The 24417-nt window shown below is 40.1% G+C and overlaps 4 protein-coding genes across 8 annotated transcripts in view; 2 read left to right on the top strand and 2 right to left on the bottom strand.

The window, feature by feature from the left end:
• The window catches only part of LOC306821530 (paired amphipathic helix protein Sin3a-like), a 17811-nt gene extending 11666 nt beyond the window's left edge, over nt 1–6145 (top strand). For 2 of the 5 annotated variants that reach the window (XM_079340022.1, XM_079340023.1), the window contains exons 19-21: nt 97–191; nt 2487–2694; nt 4001–6145. In XM_079340022.1, the coding sequence (XP_079196148.1) occupies nt 97–191; nt 2487–2694; nt 4001–4219 (522 nt within the window). In that variant the 3' untranslated portion in view covers nt 4220–6145. Of the gene's footprint in view, nt 1–96; nt 192–302; nt 1247–1870; nt 2440–2486; nt 2695–4000 lie in introns of those variants that run through there. The other 3 variants (XM_079340026.1, XM_079340025.1, XM_079340024.1) reach the window with 3 other exon arrangements.
• A 110-nt stretch (nt 6146–6255) lies between these two features.
• On the bottom strand, nt 6256–13020 carry LOC306821531 (cellular retinoic acid-binding protein 1-like). The gene is made up of 4 exons (XM_079340027.1): nt 12882–13020; nt 10957–11135; nt 10072–10185; nt 6256–6583 (listed from the first exon to the last, which is right to left on the bottom strand). Exons 1-4 carry the CDS (start codon nt 12949–12951, stop codon nt 6533–6535), a joined length of 414 nt encoding a protein of 137 aa, XP_079196153.1. The 5' UTR covers nt 12952–13020; the 3' UTR covers nt 6256–6532.
• A 3398-nt stretch (nt 13021–16418) lies between these two features.
• slc25a44b (solute carrier family 25 member 44b) lies at nt 16419–19681 on the bottom strand. The gene is made up of 4 exons (XM_079339348.1): nt 19444–19681; nt 17426–18090; nt 17168–17295; nt 16419–16797 (listed from the first exon to the last, which is right to left on the bottom strand). Exons 2-4 carry the CDS (start codon nt 18051–18053, stop codon nt 16606–16608), a joined length of 948 nt encoding a protein of 315 aa, XP_079195474.1. The 5' UTR covers nt 18054–18090; nt 19444–19681; the 3' UTR covers nt 16419–16605.
• Nucleotides 19682–19837: 156 nt separating this feature from the next.
• Nucleotides 19838–22698, top strand: LOC306821125 (proteasome subunit alpha type-4-like). The gene is made up of 9 exons (XM_079339349.1): nt 19838–19965; nt 20329–20348; nt 20443–20485; nt 20698–20860; nt 20954–21031; nt 21203–21291; nt 21533–21663; nt 22102–22225; nt 22470–22698. The coding sequence occupies exons 2-9, from the start codon at nt 20346–20348 to the stop codon at nt 22622–22624; spliced, it is 786 nt and encodes a 261-aa protein (XP_079195475.1). The 5' UTR covers nt 19838–19965; nt 20329–20345; the 3' UTR covers nt 22625–22698.
• Nucleotides 22699–24417: the final 1719 nt, after the last annotated feature.

A 24417-nucleotide genomic window follows, 5' to 3' on the forward strand; every position in this document is an offset into this window, starting at 1 on the left:
GAAGCAGGGACATCATGTAATTCACAATGCTCTATTTAATGTCTCCTCAGTTGGAAGTGTTGTTTCATTTTATGTTGTTGGCGTTTTCCTTCACAGAGGTGGTCCGACTACGTGGGCAGATACCTGAACTCGGATTCAGCATCCCCAGAGCTCCGGGAGCATCTTGCCCAGAAGCCGGTGTTCCTGCCCAGGTGAGGCCCCAGCCATGTGTCCCTCTTGTCTGAACACTGTAGTCAGCTGTGCAGCCACTCCACTGTCGCAAAGCCAAACCAGCTGCCAAACACATCTCCCTTTTTTTCCAGAGACAGGAACAGCGGCACAAGTTTGACTTCAGAAGCGTTTTCTGATCACACCAGTTTTGGGCATAAGAGCTCTTTCTTTTTTAGAAGCAGACCAGGGTTTGAAAAGGCCGATTAAAGAAGCACTGCTCCACACTTACTGTGAAGTGCTGACGGTGCCTCAACGCCCTCCCAGCAGTTACCAGGCTGTGAACATTTTCAGTTTGTGGCGAATGCCTCACATGGAAGTTTGCACTTTACATGGCCAACTTTTAAATAAAAAAAAAAAAAAGGAATTTATTTATTCATTGATTCAGTTCCTTTTTAACAGGAATTTTATTTATTATTGTGAGGTTTTTTAAACTGGTTTCAGCTTGAGCATTGGTTTGAATTTCCACTTTAGCAGACAGCCATAAGAAATCATTGGTCCGAGTCTTCTCATTGTATTGACATCAGTAATGGTTTTCATTGTGTGACGTAAGGATAAAAGTAAGCGACTGCACAACCTTAAAGCAAAACAAATGGGGTTCACTTCTCTTTTTTTCTATTTGATTTCCATAGTTCTTCGATATGTGTTTGAGAGACTGAAGCTCTTATGTTTGACCTAAAAGACTTTGTAATGACAGGACAGTAGAGTCACAGTTTCCTTTTCTACCTTATTATGCCCTTTTTTTGTGATTGTATTCAGATTAAAGGTCCTGTACGTGACTTAATCACTGTTTGCAAATGTAAATGTTCAAATATTCATTTTGTTGAAGTCTGTTATACTAAGTGTTATGTTTGTAATAGTTTTCAGTGGAAACTGTGCACTCCCATTGCAACCTTTTTGTTGCAACAGCAGTTTTTTTTTCCACTGGTTTGACGATAAGTAGTGCTCATAAGTTTTTAAAAACTCTGGTCAAGCACATTGTCTGCAACTCTTGTACAGAGGAGTAGGGTTTGTAAATAAAATGATTGTCTAAATTGTATTTTCATGTTGGTGTATTTCTTTCCTAACACCTCGGAGCTGTGCATGGAGACATGGTTGTGTTGTCTGGATTCTGAAGCTACAGATGCGTGTTGCTCATGAGGGCCTGTCACTGCTTTATTTGTCTTTATGTTTCTTTGAGATGGCTGTCCATTACCATAAACATTTGGAAAGGAGCTTTTGAAAAACACAGAAAACAAACTTGATTTTTCTCTTATTTAACCCATTGCATAAATCTGGTACCTGACTGATTTATCAGTGGGCTCACCCACATCGTGTCCGTCTTTTATTTTTCATTGAATCTATGAGAGATCAGCAGCAAAAAAAAAAAAAAAGAAGGGGGGCAGAAGACCCTTAAAAAAACACTTCAATGGAGGTTAGGGGGGAAATCCAGCAGTTTCTTTTTCAAGTTGTGTTGGGTCTTCATCTCATGATCATAACACTCTGTACATTGTTGGTGAAAGTATGTTCACATCAAAGTATCCTCAGCTCATATTTTTGATTGGTTTTCGATCAGGCAGCGAATTTCTAGTGTTTGTCTGTAACAGTTTTGACTTTAAATTGGCCTCCCTGTCATGTCTTTAAAGTGGAGCCCTGAATGTAAAAATATGCTTCATGGTTTCAGTCCCCGCTCACCTGTACCCTCGGTGGTAAGTACACATTTAAAACTTTCATTCAGGTGGGGTGAATTACTGCATTTTTGTTACCTGCACAAAATCCGGATACTTTTCCAGTGAGGAAATTGTGTTTGTCAAAGAGATAACATTTGAAGTTTGTGGCTGTGCAATGAAAGTGCACTGTACAGAAATATCACCACTGCTGCCTCTGCTGCTCTTATAGATCCACATTTCCCACGAATGATTTGACTCCCTTTCTAATTCTGTTACTCGGTGAGTTGCAATGCATGGGTTTCCAAATTACTGTTTAAAGGGACAGTCCTCTCAAATTTACTATACTCTCTCCCTCTCTCTCTCTCTCTCTCTCTCTCTCTCTCTCGCTCACTCTCTCTCAAATGAGCTTGAAGTCATGTGCCTGATCCGGTTGCCTAGTTTTAAAATCATATTGTCGAACATAATATCGTATCACAGTAAAACTAGTGATAATGAAATGGTGAACAGATGTTGGAAATTTGTGCGAACTTTCCCTGTAAACGTCATGCACCCCTTTTGATGTGTGGAGTAATCAGAGCGTTTCTCTGTCGACAGCCTTATTCATCGTTTCTTATTTGTTTTGGCTTTCAGGAACCTGCGGCAGATAAGAAAGTGCCAGAGAGGCTGGGAGCAGCTCCAAAAAGACAGGTTGACCAAGGGCCCTTCTGACAAGTCGCAGGACGGCAGCAGCGAGCTAAAGATGGAGTGCATGTTCAAACTCAACTCCTACAAGATGGTCTACGTGTGCAAGTCGGAGGACTACATGTACAGACACACGGCGCTCACGCGGGCTCACCAGGTACGCACCTGAACTGTTGCTAACAGACAGAGCAACAATTAAAGGTCATGGCAGAAAATGTACGACTTGTGAAGTGGATCAAAAGAGGAACGATAAATCAGTCCCAGCATTAAAGTAACACTTCACATAGCTCTATAAAGCTTTATTTCTCACTCCACCCTCAAAACGCTCGAGTGAATATTTGACTCGTTAATCACAAACACGGGCGTTGAAGAAAATAATGAGCTCTTGTATCATGCACGGTTAAAATGTGTACATTGCTCGGTTAAAAACTCCTCACAGAAGTTGTTGAATTGTGAGTGAATTTAAATTCTAAGACAATTCGTTTACATTTCCCAGGCGTCATTCAGCAGAGAATAAGGAGATGCAGGCGATTGACATACTTTTTTTTTTTTTTTCTAATTCCTTACTCTCATCTTCGGGTAATTTTAAGGTTGCACTTATATCAAATGTGTTTTCCCCTCCAAGTGAATTTAGTGCTTTGCAACAAACTTCTTTAAACCTGCTCAGCCTAAACACGCACACGCACAGACAAACACGAGGAGTGAGCGTCACGTTTTGAAAATTTCCACTCGATTTTATTGCTGTACATTACCAAAATTAAAACGGGGACATGAGAGGCTTCAGTTTGGATGTATTTACAAGAGAGGTGTACGGACAATAGACCTTTTCGCGCTCTCTCCTCCTGAAGCTGATGTGATACCACTCTCTTGGTTTTGCTGTCTTATCTCTACAGGAGATGAGACCGGGAGTGCTGTGAGCTCTCGGTCTCCCGCGCTCTCTCTCTCGCTCTCTCTCTCTCTCTCTCTCTCTCTCTCTCTCTATCTCTCTCTCGCTGTCTCCCACACGCAGCAATTTTATGAATAAATGAAAAAGTAAATAAGAGGTCAGAAATGTACTTGGGCAGCCTGCCCAGGTATTGTTATGTGGGGAACACTGCAGCGGGTCATCATGCCTTCTCTTTGAACTTTTCCGAGCTGGCTATGGCTGTCCAGCTCCAGTCACTATGAAAAATGGGTAGGTTTTCATTCACACATTCAGCTCACCCCGGCCACTTCAGGAAATGTTTAGAAGTATTGAGTATGTGTGAAGAAAGCAAGAGAAACACACTGAGAGACATGGCTGTGAGCAGTGCATGGAGACGTACAGCTTCTGCTACTACTGAGCTGTATTCTGCTCCTGGGTTTTTACTTCCTGAGCTTTTCAAGAACTATGAAAGCCCGTGGACTTGTGCGATGTTGTTGCTGTACTTTGGACTGGTGTTGTAGAATCTGAGCTGTGTTGTTCTGGTTGACGTCTCTTTCAGTCCCACCAGCGGGTCCACACACGTCTGCACAGGCGCTTCCAGGTCCGGCTGGACTCTTGGGCCAAGGAGCACGTGACCAGCGAAATGGCTGCCGAAAACCGCAAGTGGTTCATGGGAGAAGATCAAGAATCTTTGTTGCCCTGCACCACCACCCGTAACCCCGATGTCCTCCACTATCTCAACGTTAACAAGTACCGGGTGAAGTACCGAACACTGTAGTCTCTCCTCTGGGAAGATAAACTGTTTCTACACAACCTTCTGCCAGGGATGACTTCACATACACAGTGGCTTCATTTTGATTCTTAAACCTGCTGTTGCTGGATTCACTTGCCAAAATGTTTGGGTCATCAGTCAACACATTTTCCCCAACGTCTGCGAATGTTTGAAAGCTGATTCAGGAACTTTGTCCTGTCGAGCTTAAAGTGCACATTTTGCAGCGTATGTCAGATAGATGTTTTCTGTATTTACAGTACCACCTTGTCTCAGTAATCTCATTATTATATGTATATTAAGCACAGATTTTTACACCGAGCACTCCTTCATGCAACTTCACTGTGGATTAGTACCAATTTTAAACAACACAACAACGGCAACTGGGTAACTTGACCTATAAAAAAAAGTGTTTGCTTTTTGAGGAGCAGCTCATTATTTAACATGAAACCCAAACAAACCTCAGGTTTTTGTCTCTACCAAGAACAACCTGTTACTGCAGTCAACGGATGAATCGTGGCTCCCAGCTGTAAAACGTCTTTAGCCTGTGAATGTTCTGCTTCTCGGTGTTCAAGGTGCAAAAAGGCACGATATTATATACAGTAATTTATGACCTGCCCAAACACCTTATGTAAATATCTTGTTTATATCTTGATTCCTTTTCTTTTCTTTTTAATCAGATGTCAGTGATGAGTAGTGTATGTTAACACATAGTAATGATCTTAAAGTAGAGTCAGCAGACAAGTTAATTAAGAAAATGTAACATTTACAGTTTTTTTTTTTTTTTTACCAAAGGATGTTAATATGAGACCTTCGTTTCCTTTGTGGTCTGTCCAACATGTCATCCTTTTACATTTTAGATTAGTTTAAAAAAAAAAAAAAAAGAAACCTTTTATCTGTGTTTCAACTTTTTCTGAGCATTTCTACTTTTAGTCTTTGGCATCCGTTTCACTCGTGGTTTTAAGATGATTGAATGTAGCTGAGCAGCGATTTTCTCCTTTTTGTTTTTTTCAAAGCACAGTTGATGTCTGTTTTATTCAAAGTACTGGAGTTTTCACAGTACAGTCACCTTTACCTGTATGGAAACTTGACCAAATGGTTAGGATCTGTGCAACAGGTCGAGTGCTCACACAGTTTATTAACGTAAATACCAAGTGTACAGCAGGTGAGTTTATTCTCACGTGCGGCGTTAACAACAAACGCTGAATGGAGTATAATGTGTCTATACGTGAATGTCAGCTGTGGGACTCGTGTACAGTTTGAAGGATTTACAAAACAAGCAAAGCAATAAGTCCATCTGTCGTAGTTAATCAAAGCTATTAGTTTGTATTTCTTTGTGAGATACAAATGTGAATGTTGTATTCCCTTCAAAGAGGGATGTAAATAAGCATTTTTATGCCTTTCCCGCTCTGCAGTTTGTTTTCATGAGCCTCGAACGGCTCCGTAGAAAAAGTCCAGTATAGACATAACTATCACATTAAATGCTGAAATGTTTCCGAGGATATCCACATTTGAGCTATTTAATTCTATTTACATGAACGTTTGAGCAGCCGGATCCTTTCTCATTTTAAAAGCTGCTAACATGAGCAGCGTAGAAACAAACACACCTAAAGTCCAACATGGAGGGGAAGAAAGAGGAGAAAAACAAACCGAATCCATCCTTCCAACAAAGTCCCACATTTCTTTAAAGCGATGGTAAGTAACAGAAGCAGCTACAGACAATCTTGGAACAGTGTATTGCCTGGTAGGTTTTTATTTTTCTATTTCCTGTGTTTAATACAGAACAACACAGGAAGTCCTGCAGAGCTGGTTGTACATAAAAAAAAAACATTGTTTGTACCTCGTTTCATTTGTCTCTTCTCTCGACTATTATGATGTTGTTCATGAGTGTTAGTATGGTATTTGGCATTAAAATATCCTTGGAATAGACTGAAACTCAAGTTGGCCACCTTCTTTTTTTCATTTCTTACATTTTGTTTGTTTAACATGTGCCGCTTTATACCCGTGGTCATTTATGAACCTCCTCTTTGTCTGTTGTACTACTCCAAAACCTAAAGCAGGAATGAAACCACGGGCAAAAAGACAACACGAGATCATACTTTGATTGTTTAATTTCCAATGATAGAAACATTATCTACAAAAGAAGAAATCAAGCAGTAAAGTGAAGATGAATTAGGGTTCTAAAAAGGTGCTCATTGTTTTGTGTCAAAGCAGATTAGTTGAGACGCTGCATGTCATTAGAGTAATTCACCTCCCCGTCAGTCAAAACACTGAGAGTTTTTTTATGAAGGTAATTTGAAGTGTGAAGGACCTGGACGTCTGCTACACTCGTACATAGATCCTGGTGCAGACCACATCATTGGCTCCAAAGATCTAAAACAAGATGGAGGACAAAAAACATCTGGTTATTAATGCATAAGTAGTTGTATCTTTTCACCAGCTCAGTCATTGTAAGACTTATTTTGACACCGACACACTTTCAGGCTTACAATGCGACTTTTTGAGCAGATTTTCAGACCTAAACATGCTTTCTTCAGACATGGCTCCTTCACCCCTCATCTGCAGCTTTAATATTCACCTCTTAACTGCTGTCTAATGACTATGACACTGCTGTCTGCTTAAGAAACAGACGTGACAAATACCGATGTTAAGAAGGAGGGAAAGCATTGGATGCCTCGGGTTATGGCTGGAAGCGTCCAAGTCTTGAGATTTATTGGAGTCCCAGGGGTGTAGCGTTGTGGCTTACTGCTGCACCACACATCATCATTACCTCTGGCCATGAGCTGTGCCGAGGGTGGGGGAAAGGGGGGGGGGGATCAGACCAGCGCTGTGAATAATGGAGCCGACACGACTCCATCTGGCACGTGGCGCGATACTGAGGAAGACATTCACTGGAGGTAACACCGGGGTCCACTGGCATTTCTCTACAGTGTGATCAATGAGACCAATTAAAGCCCGCAGGAGGACGCACACATTTGGGTCCCTGACACCATCACATAATTCCTCCTGGCTCCCATCTCATCGTGAAGTAGCCAATGTAGGACTGCATTCATCTTTTTAAAAAAATCAATGACTATTGGCTTAAAATGTATAGCAAGAATATGAGGTTCCCCGCATGGATAAGTAAGAGTAGTTTTTCATTCTGAAGTATTTATCCTCTCCCTTTTTCTCTGTGGACCCAGCGGTCATTATTATCCTCCCATCTCACATCGAGTGCAGCCAGCCACATGCTGTCTTCATTAAGCTCGACATCCATCCATCTCTCCCTGAGAGCCTAATTTCCTCATCTGCTGGCCAGCGCTTCTCTTCAAGTTTATATATTTGTTTAAACTGAAGAATTTTCTCAGATTCCTCTGTGAGCAGAGTGTACTGGTGTTAGAAGAAGATTGGCTTTATGAGTTGTCCACAATTTCCCATCTTGGATCAATAAAGTACATTAATCTATCTTTCTTTTTGCCATTCTTTGTCGAGGAAAGGGCAACACAAACTGGATCTACTGGACACACCATGAGCTGACATTTGACCTGTCCTGTTTAAGAGAATAAAGCCCTACCTTACAAGTAGATTTAGAATATGCTTCACAAAAGAGTTATAGCCAAAAAGTGCCCATCCTTCAGATTGCCTGGAAGGTTCCTGCTGGCCCTTTAGGAAAGGATCATACTGAGGCTGAATTATAGTTTAACTTGATACGTCTTCTAAGCTCTCTGTCATATTCAAATAACATGACGCTGTTTCAGCACGCAAGATAGCAAGTCTGCCAACTCCACCTTTCAACATTCAGTTTTACAATCACTCTGTGCAAGAATACCATATACAGTCAGTTTGATTGAGACGTCTGAAATGATAGACTGAAGACCAAAGCATGCGCCGATGCTGACAATCTTTTCATGAAGGTTTTAAAGTGAAATCTTTCAGTCTTTTTCATCTCAGAGGCAATCTGTTTCTTTGCTTTAACACCATTCTTCTCTTAGAATCAGAGGAACACGTTCATGTATGTTAAAGAGGTAGTTACTGTATGTTTAGTTTAACATTTAGGATGGTTTCTAATCTGATATTTTCTTTCACGTGTCTTTCTCTTCCACCGATGATTTAATCCCACATGCCGATCAGATTACAGCTTCCATCACGCCAACATGGGCCGACACACACACACACCCATATCTTGAATAAAAACACATTTTAGTCCTGTTTAAAGCTTTTCTTTCTGTCCAATTTCAGCCCTTCTCAAATATGTTCCTGATTGCTTCTCCACAGAGGTATGTAATAATCAGTAAAACAAAAAGATCTCATCACAGCGAAACTGGACTCATTCTTGTTGTCCATCTGGACAATAAATTCAACCAGGCCCAGATGTTTACAGTAAAAAAAAGCTTTGTCTCTGAAATCCTAGTACAGCCAGGAACTGAAGTGTTTCTGATGTATGCAAGAACATGAAGTGCTGTCTAACTGCAAACGTATGGCAGTGAGTGACATTATAATTTATTTCCTTGTAGAGTCAGTCTGCACGATGTTGTTGCAATCTAACGCAGTATTCACTTCTTTTCAGACTCTTGAATATTTTCCTGTTAGCAGCAAAAACTTGACTTAAAAGTCTATATTTTGGACATTTTTCTTTAAAAAAAAAAAACACGCTACGGCAATTGAGTGTTTTTTGTTCAGATTGATGCACCACGAAAGTCTACTGTCTCACAGCTACAGACATCTATCCACACCCTAGGCCAAGGCCATTGGAGATCATAACATGTTCTCGGAACTTCGTAGCATTTTATTTTATTTTTTTTAAATATTGACCAGATCATTTCAAATGTTCTCATCTGGTGTCATCACCCAGAGATGGACTGTCTCTTAAACATCTGGATAGTTGTGGTTTCTGCCTCTGCTGTGATTCCTCTGGCCCGTCCATTATCTCTGGGAAATAATCAGAAATTGCTTTCTCACCAATAGCAAGATGATTAACAACTCTACAGGCATGTCTGTGCTGCAGTTATGAAGCAATCCATCATTGTTGTTTATTCACAAAGTAGGCCTGTGACTGAGTGATTCTATTCATTGATGTTAATTATGAAAAATAGCTTCCCTGTTACGTAATTCATCTTTGAAGTATAAGATGCCAGCTAAGGGTTAACACTGCATGCTAAATGTTTCTAAAGTCGACTCCTCAAGTACACAAACAATATTGAGTTTATTGTCTTAGAGGCCTAAAAGAACGAAAATATTCATATCTGTATCTGGAGCCCATAAACTTTTGCCACATGTGCTGTAAAACTTTTAATGATTCAGCCCGTTTCCAGTACTTATGCAAATTTAAGCTATCCAGCTTCCAACCACATTTTCAACACAATTGCCAAAAACGCCAGTTAGCCTTTTTCCAAAGAACGATAAGAATTGAATATAACCCGACTGCCAAGTAGTCGCTTTAAACAAAGGTTTTCCCTTCAGCAAATGTAATGTTTTCTTTTTGGCACAATGAGAAACAGAAAATGACCTGTGTGGTCAAAGACAGTGACCTCCAAATCTGACACCTCATCCCTCTTCACATAACATCCGAACATCTGGTCATTGATCTGCTGAGAGTTCAGATGAAAATGGGAGTCTTTGTTTAAACATCCTTCTCCAGGCAGGTGGGATTAAAGCATCTGGGAGCCACAAAAATATGAAAAAAAAACACAGAGAACTTTTTACCTTTGTTTGGAGAGAGGAACAGAAGAGATGATCCTGAGGGGTACGTTGGATACAAAGGATGTAGACCAGAGAGAGTCTCAAATACAGAGATGGTTTATAAACCAGGATTGTTGAACTTTACTTTCTTCGCTGTGTGCCACCAGATTTCTACTTTCAGGAAACTGAACAAAATTACTCACCAGTATGAGTTCGTCCCCTTTCAGTTCTCGGCTCCAGAAGGTCTTGGGGCCATTCCCGCTGACTAAAGTCTGTTTGCAGTAAATCTTGTTTTCTGTTTCCCAAGTGGCCAGGCTCTGTAGAGAAGAAGAGTTTAATGGTGGTCCTTATCTTCACCGCCTCAGTTTCACCTTACAGGGTGTCAAATACAAAGCAAAATCATGGCTGAGAACCAATGGGGACTTTCCTTCAATCTTTCTTTTTTATTTAATCTTTGTCACACCTTAGTTCTAAACAGAATGTATTTATTGTATTTTTAACGCCTCCCTGTTGCCAGTTTTCCATGAATTCTGTAAAATGTGAGACTCAAAGGGATATCTCACCAATTCTCAAAGTTTAGTGAACTTATCAAGGGCAATACTGCTTCAGGTTTACCCAAACTAAGGACTAGAGGTCATGGTTATCTGTTTTAGTTTTTGACCACATTTTGGGACTTTTTAAAATTTTCGACAGGACAGTGGGATAGGGAAGACATTTTGAGAAGAGAGTGGGGAATAACATTAAAAAGGAGCCAAGGGTTAAAGTGGAAACCAGGCCGCCCACTTAGAAGACTATAGCTTCCACACGTGGGACGCACAACCTTAGCGCTAGCCCAACTGGCGCCTTGACCATCATTTTTTTAATCTGTTGTCAAAGTGGGAATAGCCCTTCATTGAACTGCAGTTGCACATGTTGCCAACCCTTCAGAGTTTAGATGCTTCTGGGATTCAAAAGAGTCATGAAGTCTAAACGCCCTGCTTTAGTATTATATTTCTGTTTGTGGACAGAAAGACAGTTCTTGAAATCTAAAATGTTCTCTTGCACAGCAAGTGCTTTCAAAACTTCACTCTGTCAATTATTATATTTACCTTACACTTTCTCCCGTCCACTGTCTCCTCATTAAATTCTTCCCCGATTGTGAAATTGATCTCTGTGGTGCGCACTGTGGTGGAGGTCTTGATGTAGAAGTGCTCTCCATTCTGCTTTATTTCCACATGGGGTTTGGAAGCAGCCGCCACTGCAACCTTCCTCAGCATGGCGTTCACACCTGGAAACACACAAGACTACCCGTGAACAGATCTGTGAACAGATCCTGACCAAACACCGATTCTGATACACTGACTCCAGTGTTTCAACACCCCTGCTGATGCTAACAATACTAATGGCCAATATTACATTTAAGTCTGTATCAGAGGCGTTTATGATACTGGTTTAGCATAGGAAATAAGTTCAGGATATGCAATTAGAAGGAACTTTGTTGAAACTTGAACTCATCAGAACTCGTCACTCTGTGACGTCTCACTCTAGGAAAGTTTTGTTGGCAGAGGCTAAAGTCAGAGTTTAGGTAATTTAATTATTTCATTGAATTAGGACAGTGCACAGAGTGTCAGAGTGAGGGGCTCCACATGAATGCCTTGCTCAAAGGCAGATTAGCAGAGCTCGGCAGTGAACTGGCAGGTCTCCACCAACCACACTAGTTTCCATATTTTTGTATGTACCCCGACTTGACCACTGCCTCATTGGACAGTCTTGTAGACAGCCCACAGAAAAGCTCCCCAACAGTTAAACAAATAACAGACCCAGATACAATAAGTGAATGAATGCAAGCTACCCTGTCCCACTTTGTTTCCCAAACTGAGTCATGACGTGATTTGAAAACCTGATTTGTATGCAGCCCATGAAAAGAATGAAGTGGGTACGGGAAATATTTTCCTGACTTTGACAAAAAGTGTTTCCAATTCAAGGTTGGACTGATGTTTCTGTGACGAAGTGAAGGGTTAAAATTTGTAGTGACCTAATGAAGGAAAAATTACTTTGTGCCTCAGAGAATTTTGAGCTCTTTCTCCATATTTTATCATCTGTCATGAGTTTTCATCACACTTTCCTGTCTGCCCCTGGCGCCGAAAGGCTTGTAACGAAAACCTTATTTAAGAGGTGAAAATTATTTACCAGAGGAATGCACGAAAGTAGACTTTTCTGTCTCAGGCGGAGTCATGCCACAGTGAAAACAAATCCTGTCGAAGTTTTCAGGTGGAGTAAATTATAAAGCAGTTTGTTCTTGTATTAAAAAAGGATCTTCTTCCTGCAGCTGTAACGGAGATTGTTATCAGCAGATGTTGCACATAAAGAGGAGAGGGTGCAGTGACAAGGTGATGAGAGGGAGGAATGCTGCTCGTTTGTGTTTTGTTTAGCTCTCCTGTACATCATGATGGATCCTGTGGAAAAAAAGCGATTAACCCTGTGTGTCACACAGTTACAGTGCAAACAATTAGATGAGAGAACGCTTCAGTCGGCTTCCTCTCAGCGGTCCATCACTCACACAATGCAAGAGGTCACTGTCTCCTCCTTTAATTAGAATCAGTTGTCGGTAGCACACTTTTTTAGCAAGCATTTGTCGTGTTAAATGTGTCTTCTGCAACAACACTTTACAATGAAAATTACAGGAACTGCAGTAGAAACCTGTCATAAGGGGGTATTTGTTTGAAAGGTAAATTGTATATTATTTGTGGTGATATCAACCTCGAACACGTCTTAATCCAGCCTCTAAAAATTACAATCAACATATAATCTCTAAATTGCACCACAAGTGAAACGCATTTCAAGTTCTGTGCAATTTAAAGGTCGACTCTATTTAATACCAGAAATCTCTTTTATGAATCATCAACTTTGACGACTGCCACATTTCTCTATTTCATGTCAGATCTTCAACAGAGTAGATGCTAGACATTTGCTCCATGCTGAGTCTCTAAAACCCACTCAAACCATCAAGTCAACATAAGTAAATTGTCCTTACCCAGGGCTTTGAGCAGCTCCTCAAAATTCTGGCTGTCTTTCATTTTCCAGATGCCTTCAAAATTGGGCATTTTTCTCGTGGGGTTTTATATCAGCTTCTGCTCCTGTCGTCCGTCTCTTGTCTTCTGACTCTTTCACTGCCTTTGACCAACCCTGTTCTCCCCTCATCTCTCCTCCCCTTGATCAGTGATTCCACTCCACAGCCCCCCCCCAAAATCTCAGCCTCATCTCCCGCACAATTACACACACAACACATTCCTCATGATTTATTCTCATTAAGAATGTACTGTATGTACACTAATCTGCTGAATTATAATTCACTATGTTGTTCTTCATTTCTCATCTCATCTACTGCTCCATCTCATTTTAGGTTTTTTGAAAATGAATAGTGAATTAAAACAGATGTTTAGTCTGCCTTAGTGGTTACATCTGTTTTATTACTAAAAGTAGAAAACTGGATTGACGTGTCATTTTTTTCAATACATGGTTTATATGAACAGGATTTAAAGAGATAATGTGAAGCACTTCCAGAAATTCATATCTAGTTAAATCCAGTCAAACTAGATTTCGATAATTTAAGGACCTCGTGGTTTGTCATTAAAATTATATAAGAAGTCAGAAATATGAACTAGGAAGTCTTACTTTTTATTTCACTACTTTCTGTCTCATAATGATAGTGTATTAACGAACTACAACCAAGTGACACAGGAGCAATAAATATGAAGTTTAGATGAGATTTAATATCTCTTTTTCCTTTGCTGATTTTAATTCTTTAAATCGTGGCCAAAACTGCAACAAAGATTACATAACAGTCTTGTTCATACTATTCTCCTGTCTTTCCTCTCACTATCCTACTTTTTACCCCCCCCCCCCACACACACACACATACACACACACACACACACACACACACACACACACACACACACACACACACACACACACACACACACACACACACACACACACACACACACACACACACACACACACACACACACACACACACACACACACACACACACACACACACACACACACACACACACACACACACACACACACACACACACACACACAGCTGTCAATATTACCCCCCATGAGAATGAGAGGCCCTTCTCTAACCCCGGCCAAGTCAGATTTGTTCCTCTCTGACGGCTCCTCATCCATCTTTTTGACAAAGTGCCTTCCAGACACGGCAGGATAATTAATGTAGAGAGGAGAACAGGGAGCACTCCGTCATCCCACCATGAAGCATCAGCTCCGAGTCGCCCTCCCTGTTTGTTTCATTCATCACAGCATTTGTCTGTGCGGGGTTTGATTTCCGAAAAGGGAAAGTGAACATTACAAAAGGAAATGTAGGCTGCTGCCATCTATCGCCCTGATAAGGAAACATAAGGACTGCTGGTTGGTCTGGTATTTAAAGTTCTAAAAGGGTTTGACTGGCATTGAAGTTTCACAGTGATTTTTTTTTTTTGCCAGAGCTTAATGAGCTGGTGTTTTGGCAGCATAAAAAGTTGTATTCATATGTATATCCATGACATAAAAAAAGTTATAAATATTTCGTTTTTCTGTCTTTTGCTGCTCTGCCCGGCTTCGTCAGTGTATGAATGGGTTGGTTACTTCTGATGGACACTTTACACTGCATCAGTGTGTGAATGTGTAGGTGTAACCTGCAGTCGTCCTTTGAGTCGTCAGAAGACGAGAAAAGCTCAACACAAGCTCAAGTCCATTCACCATGTGTTTTATTTACTGAACAAACATGACACAAAGATGAAACATGGTGATTGTGTTACGTTTCTTTCAGTCAGGTTCTGATTCACAACAGAAGACAAATCAGACAGTCACTCTCTCGTGGGCAACTTTTCAATCTTCTTCCAGCCGTTTGTTTGATTCCCTTCTCTCACAAATCACTCACAGTTTTTTAGTAAAAGAAACCTTGAAAATAGAAGAAAATGGAAGTAGTGTCACTGCTTGAAAATGGTGTTAAAACTGCAAATAAATCCAAACGATGCACAAGTTCATCTCGATCCTGAAATCTGTTCAGAAGCCCCTATCAACTACAACAGCCCATTGTGTTATTCCCATCTCAATAATGCAACATGTTAAGTCCCATTTACATGTTTACCTTTTTATATACATATATATATATACACCTGATTTTAAAAAGAATCACCTTTCCTCAGAAGCCACCTTGTGAATCACAGACCAGGAAAGATCAGACTGAACACAATGACACTTCAGTGGTCATAATCCCAGAAACACGGACAGGAAAACCAATTCACTTCAACACATTTCTTTCAATATGTTATTCACACGATTTACAGGAAATGTACAATCACATTTTGTGCTGAAAGTAATAAAACATTCACATTATTGCACTCAAACAGTAAGTGACACAAAAGGGAAACTGCCTTCAGTCTCCTTCAGCTCTCAGGTTTGAAGAAGCAGCTCAGAAACGCAAATACGTCCAGTTTACTAAATCTGCTGTTTATTCACCAGCTTCACCACTGCATTGTCTTCTACAGTGCCAAACAGTTCAGAATATAGTACAATATACTGTCAGGTCATTTTTTCCTTCTTTGATTCAGTCTGTGAAGATTTCAAGATAAATGCAAATTAAATATAATCACAGAGGAAGCCATGAAACGACGATTCTAAAATCTACTGTTCTTCTCTTGACTTTAAGCAGACGATGAAGGCAGTGATTTAAAAAGGCAGACAAAGAAAATACAGAAGAAACAAAGAAACCAGCCTGTAGGGACATGGACAGTTGGGAGAGATTTGTTTGCTACTGTGATTGCTTCATCATGATTTTAACATTCATGACTGAACTCTGATCACAGCCAGGTGTTCGTATGGACGCAAACATGTAGCGCACTATCATAAGCAGCCCACTGGTAGAGTGTGAAATGTGTCAGTAATCTTATATTCTCAAACGTGTAGAGAGTAGGTTTTGTAGGTAGAGATTTGCAAAGGTTGACCCTTCTTCCTCTGCTCTAGTTTAGCACTCTTTAGTCGAACACCAGCATTCAATCCCAATCAATCAAACACTGTGTTGACTCTGTGTTGCTCCTAGTTTCCTTACAATGGGCTCTGCTTTGTTTTCTCTTTGGTGAATGTGTAACCCCACCAGATGCAACTAGTATACAATTCAAATTGTGTTAAAGAGGATGTGCTCTTCTGTAACACAACAAGGAGTTCATCACAGAAACTTCATCTATGTTGTATATATAAATATACACACTGTATGTGTGTGATTTCTTTCCACATTTGTATGGCTGAACGCGTCCCCGTCGACAGAGGCAGTGACAAGGCAAGGAAGAAAATACTGAGGCCAGAGTCTCTACACTGCCACAAACTTCTAATGGTTCATTAGTGGTCACTTTGATTAATCATTTTAAAAAAGTCTTTACAAATCTTTTATTAGATTTACTACTCATTAGCCTTTATTTTGAAAATGAATCCTATGGGGTTTCATTAACTCAGCTTGAGTCTGGTGTGAATGTTAATCTGAAACTAATGTTCAGCTACAGACTAGGTAAAGCACACACAGGTGTTTATTTAAAGTGATTCCATTTTGTTCCCTGGGCTGTTATTTAAAACAACCCTCTCTCTCTCTCTCTCTCTCTCTCTCTCTCTCTCTCGTCCATTGTGTTTACACTAATTCTAATGTGAGGGTTAAAATGGCACATGGTCCATATATGGTGTGTCCACTGTATCTTCTACCAGTGTCTCGAGTCCACCAGCTCGGGCCTCAAACTCAGTTTTTTGAGCGTCTCGTAGCCAACCACCATTACGATGGCGGTGGGTGTGGAGGAAATGATGCGAGCAGACAGTCCTTTGGTCAGTCCCCAGGCGCCCTCTTCTTTGATCAGCTGCCTGAACGTCTCCATGACTGAAGTCCTCCCTTCAACCTGATCAAAAACATACAGGCAGTGCATCATTTAAAGCCAAAATCACAAACATAAAAATGTTGCTTTTTTTTCCCCTAAACAAGTGATGCTGAAGTTCAGTTTTACAAAATGTTCCCACACTAAACGTTCGGGACACGTCTTTGCTACATCACTCCATTCAATATTTATTAATGTAATGTAAGTGGTTGACTCTTCTTCGATGTAAAACGTGGCTTGGGAAATCTCAAACTTAACAAACAGACTTTGATAACCGCCACCTCTCCCCACATGGACAATGGAAACAAATCGACTTTTACAGGCATTTGATGAACATAGCAGCCCCAACATGACCCTTTGGTTCCCTTGTTTTGAAATGCACAGTGACAGCTACCTGTACTCGGGCTCTGACCACATCCATGGGGTTGGTGACAGTTGAGGCAGTAGCTGCAGCCAGAGGTCCGGCTGTGGCTTGTAGAATCAGATGAGGGCAGTCACTGGGAGCCAGCTGAGAGAGCTGCTCTGTAGATCACACATAAAGATAGAAGATAAACCACAGGTGGAATTATTTTCACTAACTCTGATCAAATGTACTGCGGAGAGACAGAATATGCTTAACAGTATAGAGAGAATAGACGAATGGTCTGCTTACCAGCATAGAAATGATAGAAAGGCCACCAGACAGCACTGTTCGGGATGTACGTCAGTAAAGAAGCAACATATCCCCTGTAGAAGCCCCTGAAACCATCAGCAGCAAAAATCTGGGACACAATGTTCCTGGTTTGGCCAAACACCTTTTTGGGCTTTCCCTGCTCAGTGTTCGAAGTGAGACGAAAGCGAGTGAGGTGTTCGCCTTGACCCTGCATCATGAGCTGCTGAGACACAACGTCGATGGGAACAGTGATGCTCTGAGCGACCAGAGAGGCTGCGCCGCCCGCCACCAGAGACTTCACCGTATTGTCCTCAGAGTACTGGGAGACGTACTTCCTAACCAGTTCATAGGTGGTGATGTAAGCCTGGCCCGAGATGAGCGTGAGGGTGTTAACCATAAAGCCACGATAAAGGCCACGGACTCCCTCCGCCCGCAGAATCTTAAAGAAGGCGTCGAAGGTGCCGTTGTAGAGAGACTGTCCCCGCTGCACCTGTAGCCGAGTGCGGATGAGTGTGGCCGGATAGACAGTGGCCCGGATGGTCATCGTCATGAACACCCCGAAAGAGTAGAACTTTCTTTTGTCGAGGTCCTCCCACTCGATGATCTGGATGTTCCTTTTCTGGTGCATCCTGCCAGCTGAAGATGCCCCTTCATCAGAATGAATCCTGCCCGACAGCATGAACAACAGTGAGGTCGACATACCGAAAGCTTTGATATTACAATTAAAACTGAGAAAACTTCATCCACTCAAGTTGTTCTCTATTTTAAAGTAATCATTACTAAAGGCGAAAAGTAGAACAAACAATCATTGTCCAAACTGGATTACTCAACCTGGAAACGACTGTCTCTCTTCAACTTTACCATCCAAATAAAGGCAAAAGATCAGTTTTGACACAACTTACAACAAGGCGACAGAGGGGTCATTTCATGCCAAGTGGCCCAATTTCAGAAATCTGCCCTACCTGACCATCTCAGATTTTGGTGAAATTCAGTATACAAGTTGTACTTGGCTGAAATGAACGTGTGCAAAATCTTTGCTCTGTAGGTGGTATGGATCCTGAGATACAGTATCGGCCCTTACAAAAAGCCGTTTATAGGACGCCTTTACTCGGTGGCTACGTGCTTTGCAGTCCTGAAAATGACATCTAGATGTTCGCAGGGATTTCAAAAATGAAATTGGTTTTGGCCTTAGTGGTTTAGTTTTTGCACAAACGAAAAGAAAAGGTGGCAGTTAAGTTTTTCAAGTTGTATACCGAATTTCATCAAAATCTGAAATGGTCATGTTGGACCACTTTGATATGGAATGTAGGGGGCCGGAGTAGCTCGGCCTGTAGGGACTTGGGTTGGGAACCGGAGGGTCGCCGGTGCGGACCAAATCTGTCAATTTGTCTGGTAGCTGCAAAGGTGTCAAACCACTTCCTGAACACTGCTTGGGTGACCTTGAGCTAGGCACCCACCCACCCCCCCCTCTCCGTCCATAGGTTGCATGAGTATGTCTACGTGTGTTGCATGTCCACCAGAGTGAAAACACCTCGGGGATCAGAAGAGTAAAACATAAATCATGCATGTAATCAAAAGGTATAAATGCATATCACCTATTTTATGACTGAAGATAAAAAACAAAAACCTCTGGAATGATTGTAAAACAAGCATGTGTTGTTTCTTTCTCCTTCAACGTTTACTCCCAGGTCAAAGGTCATACATGTCAAGATGAACCCTGTTAGCTAAACGATCTAAAGAACATGTGCTTGATATGTTCTTACTAAACGTGTCGTTTCTTTGTTTTGTTTATTGATCCAGTTGGTCGACACTCTGAGGACACTTCTGCTCTCCAGACGTGAAACAACCCGAGACAGATGTAAAGAATCATGTTTGCTTGTTAATCTGAAACTCATTCAGAGATTGTCAAACCCTGAGGTTAAATCAAACCCTTCATTTTATGATGGTTTGTTTGTTGGTTTGATGGTTTGAGCTGGCTAACACCGAGCTAGCTGAGTTTAGCGTTACCAAACACTCACCTCTTCTTCGGATGATTATTTTGAAGTCATTTATTGATCAGACTGCAAACTTCAAGTCTTCGGTCGATTTATACACCTAAGGTATCTTCATTCAGTGAAGTAATTAAAGCATTAAATAATACACTTAGCTCCCTGTTAGCTGAAATATCTTCCTGTTCTCATTCAACCATCCTTCAGTGTTTTCTTCTTCGTCTTCTTTTGGTTTGGTCTACAAAACCAGCTTAAAGGCACTTTACCGCCACCTATCGGACGAGAGCGATAGACAAAAGGCGAATAAATTAAAGAGAAACATTTAATGGCGTTTATTTTGTTTGCTTTAAGTGTCTTAAAGCTGATGTGCTATATTGAACCATACCTTTGCTTTAGCGGTTCCTCTTTTTTAAAATAAAATTTGATCGGTCCTCCCACGGGTAGGTGGCGCTGCCGAGTAGTTCCGTCACTAACAGGATCACGGTGTGTGTGTGTTGAGGAAGCATCAAACTGAAAGTAGTGACCTGCCTAGCCTGTGAAGAAAAACGCAACGTAAGACCATTTCACACAAAGTTAAATGTTAATATGTTACTGTTGAAGGCGGTATTGTTTCAGTAAAACGTTTTTTTAGAGTTAGCGGTCGGTTTTAAGAGATCTTTCTTCATTGTAGACTAGTTAGCTAGCATGCTAACGAGCTAGCTGGTCCATATATTGCAGATTCATTCCTCCCTGAAGTTAGCTAGGCTAGCTAGCTGTCAGATACTGAGGTGTTTTTAATCAAAGTGTGTTATTATTGTGAATAACCAAGTGCATACAGTTATTATCAGAGTTCTGTATATTTATAATAAGAAATGATACACATATAAAGGTTTTGTTATGTTGGTTAAATTCTCATGTTTCTTTTTTTCTTTGCAGCACATTTACAGTGAAACATGGTGAGTTTTGTTACTCCACTACTTTAAATCCTTTATGTATATTTATTGCATGTCTCTGCTTGTTTTTAAAGATTTTCTTTACTTTGTCTTTTAGTCTCGAAGATATGACTCCAGAACAACCATCTTTTCTCCTGAGGGTGAGTCTGATCTATGTCACTGTAATATTGAGACAACAGGACTTGTGTTATCAACTCAACATTACATTTTAATTGAACCTTTAAATTGTTTTTTTAATACATTATGAAACTTTCACACACACCATAAGAAAGATTATTAGCCTGCTAAGAATCATCAGTGTAATCTATGTGTTTGTATTATACAGTGTAATCTTTGTGTCTGTATTATACAGGGCGTCTGTATCAGGTGGAGTACGCCATGGAAGCCATTGGTCACGCTGGAACCTGTCTTGGGATTCTAGCGAAGGACGGCGTGCTTTTAGCGGCAGAGAGGCGCAACATCCACAAACTTCTTGATGAGGTTTTCTTCTCTGAGAAGATCTACAAACTCAACGAGTGAGTTAACCTTCTTGACTTGACTTTTTAAACTCACCCCTTCCGCAGATGCACCGTGGTCTCATTCGTGTGCCAACATCTGTTTTTTTTAAGGGACTTGGCCTGCAGCGTTGCTGGGATCACATCAGATGCTAATGTACTGACAAATGAGCTGCGGCTAATTGCACAGAGGTGAGTTTGAGATGGATGTTTTACAAATTATTGTTTTTTATTTTTTTATTTTTGAAAGACTTAGCCATTAGCAATAATATGAAAACAATATATTAAAGTTGATTTGATTTTAAACTTTTATAAATGTTTGTGCCACCTGGCCGGACATTGACCCATAACATTTCTTTTCAGGTATTTATTGCAGTACCAAGAGCCAATTCCATGCGAGCAGCTTGTAACAGCTCTGTGTGATATCAAGCAGGCGTACACACAGTTTGGAGGTATGAGTGTATCCTGTCACGTTACTGAAAGATTTACGCAGACTCATTTTACTTCCACTTTGGATCAACATCTTGTCCATCTCTAAAAACACAATATGAATGTTTAAAGACATCTGACTAAAATACGTTTATGACACTTAGTAAAAATTATTTATTGGTGAAATACCTACAGGAGAGTATTTAATCTCACACTCAGAGGGATTTTGACATTCTCTAACGGCTCAGTGGTTTGTCTAAACAGGGAAGAGACCGTTTGGTGTTTCTCTGCTCTACATGGGCTGGGATAAACACTACGGCTTTCAGTTGTACCAGAGTGACCCCAGTGGCAACTATGGAGGCTGGAAGGCAACTTGTATCGGGAACAACAGTGCTGTAAGTCTGAAATGATGAGTATGAAAGTCAGTGAGATGATCTTAACAGATAAACCATTCTGTGTTGTTTTTAAATAGTCCTGAATACTTAGCTTCAGAGTTACTCAAAAGATTAACTTTACTTTGTCAGCAGTTATTTTGGATGTGCTTGTAGAACATTTTTTGTAACACATAAACATTGCAAACTTTAACCATCACTGTTGGTCTATAAAATATATTCTAAATGACAGTAGTTACTATTATCTAACATTTCAGATGCCAGAGCTATTTTTAGTAAAGATAGATAGATAGATAGATAGATAGATAGATAGATAGATAGATAGATAGATAGATAGATAGATAGATACTTTATTGATCCAGCAGTTGCTGCTATAAATGTGTTGATTTATTCCTCCTATACTGCCTCCCATGTTTGATTTGTTGACCTCTTTTGCGTCAGTCTGCAGTGTCCATGTTGAAACAGGACTACAAAGAGGGAGAAATGACTCTGTCCTCTGCTCTGGCTTTGGCTGTCAAAGTCCTGAACAAAACCATGGATGTCAGCAAGCTGTCAGCAGAGAAAGGTGAGGTTAAAATGCTCGCAATCATTCTTTCTTATTTAATGCATATGAAATGAAAATAAGAACTGGGGAAATGTAGTAATATAAAGTTGCCGACTTTTAGAATAATAATAATAGAAAAAAGGTTCTTTTATTCAGATTTATTACAACAGTCTTTATGAACGGAACATTTTACTACCTTTTTGCGAAAGACCTTTTAGGTGCAATTGCTTAATTTATAAATATATATTTTTTGCGACTGTTTCAGTTGAAATTGCTACTCTGACACGAGAAGATGGGAAAACAAAAATCAAAGTGCTGAAACAGAAAGAGGTGGAGGAGCTCATCAAGAAGCACGAGGCTGAGGAGGCCAAGGCGGAGAAGGACAAGAAAGAGAAGGAGCAGAAGGAGAAGGACAAATGAGCTCAATGAGTCTTTCCCCTTATGTCAGAAAGTCTTGTAATGTTTTGTATTTTGCATTAAAAGTTTGAAATAAACATGTTTCTTGTCTTTAAGTTTTTGATAAATTGAACACTTAAAAACAAAGCAATTAAAATCAGATTTTTTAAAGAAATCTGTAATTTATGTTATGGTTAGACAAAAATATATTTTGTCAAATTAAATTGCAAAATCAGATTTCCTTTTTTTCTCACTATAAGTTTTGTGTTACTCAAAAGCAGGCCGTTATTTGAGCATTTTTTTTGCTGGCAGCATGTAACTGTTTTGAATAAGTATCTAATGTGTATGTGGAGCAAGTGCTTTGTTTTTGCCAGATGGTGGCGCTATTACTCCTGTAAATGCACATGTTGAGCAAAGCTGGGTTTGTTTTTCTAATGACAAACAATTGAACACATTTAAAAAAACAAGTATCAACTCTCAACTCTGTTTTTATGTTAATGTTATGTTCTCCCTCCTTAATACAATTACTACACGTCCCTTATTCTTACGAATAAAACAAAGAAGTGTATTTATATGATCAGACAAGTTGGATAAGATCAGAAACAAAGCAGACAAGAGGTACATACATGCATACACACTGGGGAAAAGGGCCTATGTCCGATCTGCACCTTCCAAAATAAACATGCTGCAAAAAGACTTGAAGATAACTCAACTGATTTCTTTAAATGCCTTTTTTCTTTAAAACGTTTTTAACCTCAATGGGACTTTTCCTGGATAAATAAAGGTTTGATAAAATAAAAACTTGAATCTGTCGATCATTTTGGAAAAAAGGATTGTGTTTTTATGAGTTAAGTTGGTCAATGAAAATGTGACCCCCTTTAGGTGTAATGTTTTCTTTTGACCACTAGATGGTGATGCTGTTAACTGGTGATCTTTCTCTTGAGTTTTGTTCCATATGGGGAAACCTGTGCTTGTTCAGTTTTTTTTGTCAAGGTGTGGATATCATGCACTCCTTGAAGCGTTAGTAAGCAGGCTGCTCTTTGTGGGATCACTGACAGGTACTTAAATGAGACACAAAGTAGGTGGTCACAACTGGACTGAAACCAGCTGCTGTTAAAGCTGTGGTGCACTTACTACAGTGACACAAACTCTGTTAGATACTGCACGTAAAAAGTGACACCACATCAGGATTTTGTAGTTTTGCGTGGTCAAGTTTCAACCTCACGAAAGAAACCTCACTTGTATCACAAAAATAACGTAACCACTCTAAATTAGTGACAGAATATATATTTGTTCCCACAGGTTCTGTTTGCACAGATTATTAAAGCAATAGTGCAGATGAACTCGTGGCTCTCATTTCTTCTGAGCAGGCACAAGAGGCCTCTGTGGTCATTACATAATTGGTTCATTAGATTGAAAATGTTGTCATACTGTTTTTATACCATATTTAGATTTTCACTAAAGATACAAATACTTTCATTCTATTTTATTATTTTGTTTTGTATCTTTTCAAACTTTTACTGCCTCTGGTCAAATCTTATTTCATATTTACATACTTCAACATGAAATTAATATTTATTTCCTAAACATCATGCACAACTCACCCTAAACCAGTAAGAGTTTCGCAGCAGTAGCAGTAGCATGATTAACTGAGCCTGAATGTTGGTGGCAGAATAACATGTCTCCCTTTATATATCTCACTTACAGTAGAAGAAAAGCACTTTTCCATGCCAAGTTTCTATTAGCAGACTGGTTAAGTGGCATGTCACATTAGAGATTGAGTTATTTGAGACACATCCAAGATAAAAGAGTTGGCC

Source organism: Symphodus melops, assembly GCF_947650265.1.
Source record: "Symphodus melops genome assembly, chromosome: 3".
NCBI classification, from domain to species: Eukaryota; Metazoa; Chordata; class Actinopteri; order Labriformes; family Labridae; genus Symphodus; species Symphodus melops.

Coding starts and splice junctions, on each gene's coding strand:
- LOC306821531 (XM_079340027.1), bottom strand. CDS start 12,951: ATGCCCAATTTTGAAGGCATCTGGAAAATGAAAGACAGCCAGAATTTT. Junction 11,136..12,881: donor GGAGCTGCTCAAAGCCCTGG/GTAAGGACAATT, acceptor GTGTGTTTCCAG/GTGTGAACGCCATGCTGAGG. Junction 10,186..10,956: donor TGGACGGGAGAAAGTGTAAG/GTAAATATAATA, acceptor TCTTCTCTACAG/AGCCTGGCCACTTGGGAAAC.
- slc25a44b (XM_079339348.1), bottom strand. CDS start 18,053: ATGCACCAGAAAAGGAACATCCAGATCATCGAGTGGGAGGACCTCGAC. Junction 17,296..17,425: donor TTTCTATCATTTCTATGCTG/GTAAGCAGACCA, acceptor TGTGATCTACAG/AGCAGCTCTCTCAGCTGGCT. Junction 16,798..17,167: donor TGGTCAGAGCCCGAGTACAG/GTAGCTGTCACT, acceptor GTTTTTGATCAG/GTTGAAGGGAGGACTTCAGT.
- LOC306821125 (XM_079339349.1), top strand. Junction 21,292..21,532: donor GGCGTACACACAGTTTGGAG/GTATGAGTGTAT, acceptor TTGTCTAAACAG/GGAAGAGACCGTTTGGTGTT. Junction 22,226..22,469: donor CAAGCTGTCAGCAGAGAAAG/GTGAGGTTAAAA, acceptor CGACTGTTTCAG/TTGAAATTGCTACTCTGACA.